The following is a 10,594-nucleotide window of genomic DNA, read 5'->3' on the forward strand; positions in this document are numbered from 1 at the left end:
GATAATCAGTTCATTAGTGGGCAATCCTATTTCTTTTCTTTTGAAAGCTGAGCTAGCCCCGGTGCTCGTCTTTATATGTTTCTACAGTGAGTAGCTGTTGTGGCAGTTTCTCAGTATTATTCAGCTCCTTCTTCAGAGAATCTTGTCCCAGGGTGAGACATAATCCATCTCTGCCATCCTGAACTGTGGCTGGATAAACTAGCCTTTGTTCTGCTCTGAAGATCTCCTGCAAACTCTAACCTGAACCTGCAGCAGGTCTCGAGCTGGTTCATTCACAGGACCAAGATGGCCGATGCAGCAGATCACATCACTGCCTGCTGTAGACGGCCACAATCCACAATAGTGGAGCTGGAGTTAATCCACTGGATGAGAGACGGTGGAGAGCGAGTGCTTGTCTTCTCAGTTGTTTGTTGCAAAGTCAGGACATGTAAAAATATTTGCAGTGCAGAAGCTGATAACATATAATGTATAATAATACTTAAGAAATCTTTCCTGCACATAAATGCACGTGCACTCTACTGTCACAGACAGAGTCTAAATCTGTGGGAAAACCGCTGTGTATTTCTTTATGTTGAGCAGCTTGAATTGAATATGCTGCAGGAAGTAGTGTAGCTTCCACAGAGCTTTTGGAGGAAGCGTGAGATAAGGATTTATAGGTGAGATTTAACTGGGTGCAGTTGAACCTTGCTTCCATTATGCCTCCAAACCTACACTCTCCTCCCAGCGCTGCCCTGCTGCAGTAAACCTTGAGATAGCCGAGATATGGATCGTGCACACAGATCCAGGTACAGCTCAGTATTGGGATGTTTTCTTAATATATTGTGTTTTTACCTGCCTCACTTTCTACGGACCTTTCACTCTCCCAGTGCAGGCAGCAACACTGAGTCGATAATACTAAGGTTGTTGTTTCACTGAGAGCATCACCATCTCAAAAACGAAATATTAATGAAATATGAATGAGTAAAGGATGAATCAGCTGTTACAAACCCAGCTAGGTTCCCATCAATATCCATAAGAGTCACAAAGTAGTCACCAAAAAGCTTACAGAGGATACGATGGATAAAATATAATTGGACTTAGAACTGAAATGTAAGAGCCAAATCAAACTGTTCTGTTTAAAAAAGAAAAGAAAAGAAATGCTAGGCTCGCTGGCTTTCCTTTCGAAAACAAACATTACAGAATAAATAGCACGTCTGTAAGTGAGTATCTTACAAAGGAAGTCAACTAACTGTGCGAGTGTGCTAATCGCTGCTTCCTGGCCCTGCGTCCCAGTGTTTTAAGGCCCCTGACAGGACTAAACAAACAGGTTATATAATCAAAAGCTGGCAGGCAAAAAGCCTACAGAACATTATACATACGAGGTACTTAAAAGGATCAGTAACAGGTACCCTTTCGTAGCAGTTAGCAAGAATGTACGGAACAGGCTACTCACTGATCACAGCAGCCCTGAATGACAGTCTGACAGTCGTAACCAGTCAAATATGGCAGTAAGAGGGAGACAGGAGAAACAGTCAGGCGAGGAGGGCAAAATAAAGAGCACATGTATGCACCGATCAGGAGCTGGGGCTTGCAAAGGGAATGCTAAGCAGTTTTGTTACATAAGGGGGAAAGAACAACCCAGGGCCCTAACATCAACCATGACAACGAAGCCATCAATTCCCGAGTTACATAAGCAGGTGGGCATCTGAAAAAACTGAATTTGGCTTTGTTTTCCTATGTTCCCCTCACCCCCACGGCCCCATCAGACGCTTGCCTGTCCCTGAGATTGATTCTAGCAGAGGTTTCTTCCTTTCAAAAGGGAGTTTTTCCTTCCCACTGTTGCGAAGTGCTTGCTCATAGTGGATCGTCTAATTGTTTGGTTATTGTAGCAGAGGCGCCCTTAGGTGACTTTAGGTGCTATATAAATAAAACTGAGTTGAATTGAGCTGTCTCTTATTTTACTAATCTCATTATTTTTCAATTAAATGGCAAAGTAGGTCAATGTGTGCTCTAACAAGGTGCTAACCATCAGCAAAGAAATTGTATTAAGCTGCATTAATCCTTCAATGGGAAGCTTAGGTCGAGGCAGTAAGTCAAGGTGTGAATGGACACGAAGGTGGCATGACACGCAACTCTGCCTGAACTCTTGTCTAGGTATTACTCCGATATCTCCCGCATGCCAGCCATCAGCGATCAGGACATGAGTGCCTACCTAGCGGAGCAGTCCCGGCTGCACCTCAGCCAGTTCAACAGCATGTCAGCGCTGCACGAGATCTACTCCTACATCGTCAAATACAAAGATGAGGTAAGCTCCCACTGCCCAGCACTAAATATAGAAGAAGGGAAGAATGTTGTAATTATTCGTGCTCTGCCTCCCTTTACTTGTTTTGACTAATACCACGAGGTCATTTTAATTCAATAACACTGATAACCAGTCCACATCGGTACAAGCTGGAAGGTATTACCACCATTAAGGATGCACATTAAGGCATGAGCTCAGCACATTATGAACTTAATGGAGCTTAACAGAATTTAGGTGATTTTTTTTAAAGACCTGCTTGCACAGTATCCTTTGCTGCTACCAGCTGATTAAAACTCAAGAATGTGTTAACGAAATAGTGCCACATTTTAAGGATGCTTATTCATTTTATTGAATAAGCATTCACAGTTAAGAAAACAAATCACGAACAACCAGCAGAGTCTCAAGCAAGACATTAAATGCACTTATTGGGATTTAAACCGCTAAATTCTATATACCCACGTGCCATCATGTTCATAGTGTGTGTCTGATGAGAAGTTCTCCAACACCATCATCACTCATTTTACTCTTTGCTTAAAAAAGTAGCACACGGTATTTAATGAAGAAAAAAGTGAATGTTAAAAGGCTCGTCTCAGGATGTTCATAAGACGTCCCGGGACAGCTACATTTAGATAAAAAAAGCCGTCTCGTCATCATCAGCACAGCCCGCAGATTCAAACCCACAACCTATGAGGATCTAACCGCTGCGCCATCGTGCTGCACTGCCATGTAGGAACAGTTAGTTTTGACCTTTTAGGTTCATACAAATACAGATGAGGACAACATTATTAAGTTTTTCTCAAAATTTTCCCAAGGAATTTTCAATATAGCATATCTATAAAGACACGATATTGTACACGGGGTATCTGGCCCATTGCTACAGGCCATTCGATCCCTATACAACCGTTGCAAGAGCTTGGTTCGCATTGCTGGCATTAAGTTGGACTCGTTCCCGGTGGGTGATGGACTCCGCCAGGGCTGCCCTTTGTCACAGATTCTGTTCATAATTTTTATAGACAGGATTTCTAGGCGCAGCCAAGTGGCGGAGGGCTTTCACTTCACACTCAGAATCTCATCTCTGCTTTTCGCGGATGATGTGGTTCTGTTGGCTTCGACGGGTGATGGCCTCCAGCTCGCACTGGAACGGTTCACAGCCGAGTGTGAAGCAGCGGGAATGAGGATCAGCACCTCCAAATCTGAGGCCATGGTTCTCAGCCGGAAAAGGATGGAGTGCCCACTCCGGGTCGGGGATGAGTTCCTGCCCCAAGTGGAGGAGTTCAAGTATCTCGGGGTCTTGTTCGCGAGTGATGGGAGAAGGGAGCCGGAGATCGACAGACGGATTGGGGCTGCAGCTGCAGTAATGCGGACGCTGCACCGGTCCGTCGTGGTGAAGAGGGAGCTGAGTGTAAAAGCGAAGCTCTCAATTTACCGGTCGATCTACGTCCCTACCCTCACCTATGGCCACGAGCTGTGGGTAGTGACCGAAAGAACGAGATTGCGGATACAAGCGGCGGAAATGAGCTTCCTTCGAAGGGTGGCTGGCCTCTCCCTTAGAGATAGTTCAGCCATCCGGGTGGGGCTCAGAGTAGAGCCGCTGCTCCTCCACATCGAAAGGAGCCAGCTGAGGTAGTTCGGGCATCTGACAAGGACGCCTCCTGGGTGAGGTGTTCCGGGCATGTCCCACCGGGAGGAGGCCCCGGGGCAGACCCAGGACACGCTGGAGAGATTATATCTCTCGGCTGGCCTGGGAATGCCTTGGTGTTCCCCCGGATAAGCTGGAGGAGGTGGCTGGGGAGAGGGAGGGAGGCCTCCCTAAGCAAAGAGGGAGGCCTCTTTGCTTAGGCTGCTGCTCCCGCGAACTGGCCCTGGATAAAGCGGAAGAAGATGGATGGATGGAAGCTCAGTCTGATCTAAAGACGTCTGTTAAACTTTCACTTTTGAACTAAATGTAATCCAGTTTTAACACTGACGGCTTTTAGAAATCTAATCAAGAGAAAATGCTTAGTTGGTAAATGTGAATGTGAGAGTACTTCAGATTGGGTGGAATTATCAGTTTTGCAGCAGGTTTCACTCTCCAACCCAGTTCAAATATTGAGGGATATCTTTGGCTAAAACTTCAGCCTTCATCCTCTGGTGCTTTTTCATTTTTATTTAATGATACATTTTTATACTACCTCGCATTCGAACATGCTAAACAGTGAGCATTAAAGGTGCTGCTAGGGTTTCTTCTTCTAGTTTCTAGTATATATATATATGTAAGCCAACAAATGTATGGTTAATTTTTCTGTGCATTTTCTTTATATTTGTGTTATTTGCTTCTCCAAACATGTGAGCTGCTGAAATATGCTTGCATGGAATGTGCTGTTTTAAAAATAGAGCCTTATATCTATACTACACACCTCTCCCTCCTCAACCTTTAGTATGCTTTTAATTGGTGAGAGCTACGCCCCCACTTGTTCTTGTTTCCATTCTTCCATACCAGCAGTATGACGGTAGTTAAGCTGGCTGTTTGCAGCTGGCTGTATTCAAACCAACTGCTCCCCTTCATTATGACCTATTATCCAGATGTAGACAGCTGCACGGCCCCCATCGTCTAACAAATGCGCTCAGACAGACACGTTAAAAAATAAAGATGAAATGCACACGTCCTCACACTCATACCACATCCTCCTTTCCCCACTCTCATCATGAAAAATAACGCACTCCTGTTGGTCATTCTCAGTAGCCATTAACATCCAATCACAAGACATTCCACTGGCCATAACACCTGCCCTGTCAGCCCTGCTCGTGTTGTCAGCGTGAGTGCAATTGTAGTCGCTAACCACTAAAAGGGAAATTAGCACCAGAGCGCTCCTTTGGCTCATGTAACTGTGAATTCATGGCTAAGGAGCATAACAGCGGCGCCCAGGCTGCACTGCCGCATGCTCGAGGTTTTAAAGGCGTCTCTCTAATCTGTTTCCTTCCGTGTGTCCAGATCCTGTCAGCGCTACAGAAGGACGAACAGTCACGCAGACAGCGACTACGCGGCAAGCTGGAACAGGTTATCGACACCATGGCTCTATCTAGCTGAGGATCAGCCAATGGCGCGCCTCAGCTGGCAGGAGAACTGGCTAACCAACACGCCTTTCCCCAACAACTTTGACCCCCTCTCCCCATTCCTCGCCGTTTTAACACCCGACGTTTAAAGTCTGTCGCCATCGCCGTCACAACCAACAATCTACAGCAGCAGAAAGGACTGCGAGAACACAAGCACCCAGCAAGCAGCAGCACACTCGAGAGAGACAGCAGAGTTTGGAACTAAAGTCCCGGCAGCCGGGTTGACTTTTACCCCCTCCCCCATTGCCTTTCTTTTTCTTCTTCTTCTTCTCTGAGCCTGCCATAACAACCAAATCAAGTGCGTCCCCAACCTCAGCCGATTTTGGACCTCAGCTCAGGAGAGCATTTATTTTCATCAAGTCCCTCATCACGTCTACAGTTACACGGGAGCAGCTTTGGCCACAATCAGGAATGGTACATGCACAGTGGTGACCAGAAACTCATCAAGCTGGACCTGAAACAAGCCCAGAGCTAGTATCTTTTCACAGCCAGTGCTGCAGTTCTGACTCTGAGCCTATAAAAAAAAAAAAAAATCCAGAATACTTGATTCCTGTGAGGAATTTCTCTTTCTTTACTGTTGCTCCCCTCCACAAGGAGGTCAAAGGTCAGGGACAGCTACAGAGCAGCAGCCACAGAGCAGGTAGAGATTCAGCGTGTTGCTCAAAGACTCTTCGGTAGAGTGGATTCTCGGCAACACGCCGCTTGCCACTGCAGGGCAACCAGGAGGAAGGACTTTGCAGGGAAACTCTTCCTCCAGTACTGACTTTCCAACACTCCATCGACATAAATTCCACTGTAGTCGAACAAAGGACGCTGTCAGTTTCATAACTCTGTATTTGATTTGTTTCTGCATTTGATTCTGCCCGTCCAACTGCCTACTCTCCCCAGTGCTGTGCCACTTCTTGTGTTACTGCTGAATTTGCACAACAAAGCTAAATCAAAAGAGAGAAGAGGATATATGAATATATATATATATATATATAGATAGATATAAATACAAACCTTTCATTTTTAAAACAAATGAAAAACTGGGGAAAAAAACAAACTGTTTTTCATTTCAATGTACAAAAGATCCGTTTGAGACGAAGATTTGATATTTCCAAGATGAAAAATTATGAAAAACACGAGGAAAAAGTCGTCCTGTGCCATGTTTTACTTTGAATGTTGTTTAGTGCGAAGAGACTTCTTTTTTTCCCCGTTTAGATGAAACGTGCTACGATGAAAATGTTGTCATGCTTAGTGACTGAAAGTTTAAAAATAGGTAAATGGCAAAAATATATATATATAAATATATCATACGCAGACACTTTCTATATTTCGTGAGGTCTCGGGGCCATTGCGTGCTACATCTTTGGCTCTGAAGATAGCAAAAAGGCAAATGATGTCTGGAAGCCGCCTACGAGCAAACCAACCTGCAGTGCTTTTGTGTTTGTTTTTTAGAGGAACCAAATACAACACAAGGCCCAGTCAGCTGATTTAGATGAGACAAAAGTCACTTGTGTGGAAGCCAGCCTCATGCTGCGTTAGCAGACCGCAGAGGCAACCAAGCAGTCCTTTAAGCTGATCCCTGGCACACTGTGCTTTACAGCTTCCCGATCTTGTTTTCTAGACTTCCCCGCTTGTCTGAAACACATTTTTTTCTATAAGGTGTGCCATCCAAAAATGAAGGCTAGTCTTTGCTGTGCAGAAGATGTTGTCTAATATTTCTTGGTTTTATTATTTGTTTTTGTTGTTTTCTACTCCGAAGTGACGACGGTAAAGCTAAAGGGTCCGTTTTTTGAAAATGTGAATGTGGTTTATGAAAAAAGATAATGAAATGTAGCTTGATTTATGTGAGTGGGGTTTTTTGTACAAGTTGAAGGCCTTTCTCTCTCTTTTATTTTGTTCTGTGGTTTTGTAGGGTTAAAAAAAAAAAGAAGAGAAAAAAAAATGCAAATGTTCTCCTTGCACCGTGCGCTGCTCTGTGTTAACATTCGGAAACATTCCTCTTCCCTAGGAGTGTACACAGCTACTTATCAAGGCCAGAAGATACAAACCAAGGTGATGTATATATGTTCTTCCATCCTGTAAAAGCGTATCATGAATTTCAGACCACCAGATAAGACATATCAACACCCAGATCACACGGATGAGCTGAAAAAAAACCTTCTCTACATGTGTTTGCTTTGATAATAAATGGGAAAAAATAGTGTAAAAGAGTAGGGTTAAATGCACCATTTAGGACACTGTAACTTCAAAGAAAACAGTTGCATCAAAATTGCTTATGTTCGCTTCCTCTTCAGCAGTGCTTCCCTCAGTTTTTTTTTTCAAGTGGAGACCTTGTAACCAGATAACAGTAGGGTTCTCAGACCAGTTCAGATGGCTTTGAAGAGCTTTGCGTTGCATCAGGAGCTTCACAAACCAGAATCTCTTTCGTAACTGGAAGTTAATGTAACCATATGCATCCCTGCACAAGACACTTACTACGTATATTATATGTTAGTGACAGATTACCCTGGAAAAGAAACCTGTCTAATATGTAATATAAATACGATACGCAGCCGTTTCAGTGCTCCAGTTGCTAAATGTTTAATCTAAAAATGAACATTTACAGTCGAGGCTCTAATGTATTTTTATGTAATTCAAAGTTACAATGAAATAATTATTTAGTTTGTTCCTAAGCTGTGAAGAACGAAGATTAGCAGCTAGTGGACTAAAAAATGTGTGAACACCTTAAAACGCACCAGACGGACTACAAACTGATGAATTCCCCAAGTGATAATTCAATGTCACAGCTGTTCTACAGCTTGAACTGAAAGTGTGACTTTCACATTTGGTGCGACTGGTGTTTCAGCTACTTAAGTTTAAAGGATTCAGTCACACATTCGTCTCTTTGGGATTTTATATTTGAGCAGCAGTCCTTCCAGTCTAAGGCTTTGTCACACGGACAAATCCTAAAGAAGTATTGGCAAGAGGTCGAAGTCGGCGCAGTCGTTTCCACGTTATTGTGAGGCAGTCGCTGCATGCGAGCCGGCTGTTAGCGATTAGTTCGTGCTTGTTACATGCTACCTTAAACAATCTATTCACAGAGAAATCAAGGGTGAGCTCTCTCTCTTTTTTTTTTACTTCGGACCATTAGCACAAGTTGTATGCTAATGTGTAAGTTGTCCAGTCTTTAGCCTTTTGACTTCTTCCTTTGTCCATATTGTCAGGGAGTTAAGGATTTTTCCCACATATAATTACCAGACCTGTACCAAGCCAGATGCCACCAAACCAAACACATATTGCTGCTGTCAAGTAAAAGCTGTAAAACAAAGAATAATAGAACAAGACACAGACCCTTTAAAAGCCCAGTGTACATTCGAATCTCTAATCTGAATGCTAGTCTCTCACACCAACACACCATGTTTTTATCTGACAGCACAAATGTGCGTCTGGATTGGATGACAACGTACTGTATGTTCTTAAATACTTGAACCACTGATCTGCACAGGGTAACATAACATACAGAGAGACTGACCAAAGCTTTATGCATCTGCAACCCGAGCACAGCTCTGTGATAAGAGACTTTTCTTTGCCGTTTTCACTTATTCCACAAGAAACTTTTAGTGCTCAGTTTTAGTGATTTAAAAGCAGCCTCCGTCTTTATCCTTGATGAATGAGGCAATGCTACTTCCATGTACAGGCGTTCATTAACACGTTTTGTTCAAATTGAATGAATGAAACAATCTGAGGATGTGGACTCTTACATTGATGTTTGACTGGTGTTCACTTGCTCAGTTGAAGACTTGTAAAAAATGATTTTTGTGATACTGAAAGAAGAAGTCGTTGTTAGTGCCCCTAGGATAATTTTGTAGGGAGAAAAAAAAGGAAAAAAATAGACATGGTGAGATAAGGCCCATTTGGTTTTTGATGCTTTTGTTTCTTAGTTTTGTGCTTCTTGTTTTATGCTACAGCACTTGTTGAGGTAAAAGATGAAAAGACTCAGGCAAGGCAGAGGAAGTGCTTTGAAGGCCACGGTACCGCTTCATTGTCCATTCCATCACATCTGGGTTGTTTTTCCCCCTCTTTTCATGTAGAAAAACACAGTCAAAAAGGAGGGTGGAGTGGGAAAAGAAAAGAGGTGGTGAAAGAGATTCTCCTGGCGATTGACAGACACATAGGTTTTTGCTGTGCCTTGTCAGCCTCTACCCACATGGAAAATTATATGCTTTTTTCCATGTACATGATTCCTATTTTGTTCAATGTCCATGTCAAAAACTGACAAACAAATACAATATATGTAAATATATATGTCCTTTTAAATGTGAGATTACTAGACTGATACCAGTCATGTGTCATCTAGCCTAGCTTATACTAAAGTAGCCAAGAGCTAACCAGGCATGATAACTCCCTCAAAGATGGCTATGTAAAAAACTGCATCCATTTAATTGGAGACAGTGTGAAAATAATATGCTATCTAAGGGTGTGTGTTATGGGGGGAGTGTATCCTGCAAACAGTGAATGTAATTAAGAAGATTTGACACAAAAATCCCTCTAAAATGATAAATTACATCTCTTTTGTTGATGTATATTATTAGGGTTGCTTTATATTGATTGAGGCTATTGTTTGTTTTCATGCTAATATTAAGACAAGATTAAAGTAAGCTAATTACATGAAATGTCTGTAGGCAGCTTTTAGCCTGAGATTGCTATTTAAAGTCTTTTTCTCAAAGTAATGGACTAAATGTGCTTATTTGCTTTCTTGGTTTTTCTCACTTTAAGGAGAGAATTATTACAACTTTGACATTACTTTTTTGTATGAGAAGTCAGAGCTAGCAGATGGTTAGCTTAGTTTAGCACAGAGCCCTAAAGAGATAAGATAAAACAAACAGGTAGCCTAGCTAGCCAATTAGAATGTAAACAGCTTGATGAAGATTTTGTTCAAATATTATTTCAAACAACAGCACTAAACGTGATTAGTAATTAACAAAGCTTTGCAGACACACCAGAACTTACATATTCATGTTTTATGGCTCTTGTGCATGGATGTAAGATATAGATAACGGCCCCTACAAAATTAGCCATCGTGTGGGCCTATAAAAAAAAACCCAACTTGTGGCTATACCCATAGTCTAACCAGAAGTCAGCTATCTTGAATTTGCTTGTGTACAGATTTGAAGATGAAATATCTTCCAGCTTCATATGAGGGTCTGTCTTAAGTAAAGATGATAAAAAGCAAAGCTTCAGAGTTTTATTGAA

The 10,594-nt window shown here is 42.5% G+C and overlaps 1 protein-coding gene across 1 annotated transcript in view; it reads left to right on the forward strand.

Annotated features, from left to right (window-relative positions):
* Nucleotides 1-5,934, forward strand: part of LOC102194653 (plexin-A1-like) — a 166,597-nt gene extending 160,663 nt beyond the window's left edge. The window contains exons 30-31 of the mRNA XM_005742072.1: nt 2,134-2,284; nt 5,253-5,934. Of these exons, the coding sequence (XP_005742129.1) occupies nt 2,134-2,284; nt 5,253-5,348 (247 nt within the window). The 3' untranslated portion in view covers nt 5,349-5,934. The remainder of the gene's footprint in view (nt 1-2,133; nt 2,285-5,252) is intronic.
* The last annotated feature ends 4,660 nt before the right edge of the window (nt 5,935-10,594 follow it).

Source organism: Pundamilia nyererei, unplaced genomic scaffold (assembly GCF_000239375.1).
Source record: "Pundamilia nyererei isolate P.nyererei 1_Seehausen unplaced genomic scaffold, PunNye1.0 scaffold00116, whole genome shotgun sequence".
NCBI lineage: Eukaryota > Metazoa > Chordata > Actinopteri > Cichliformes > Cichlidae > Pundamilia > Pundamilia nyererei.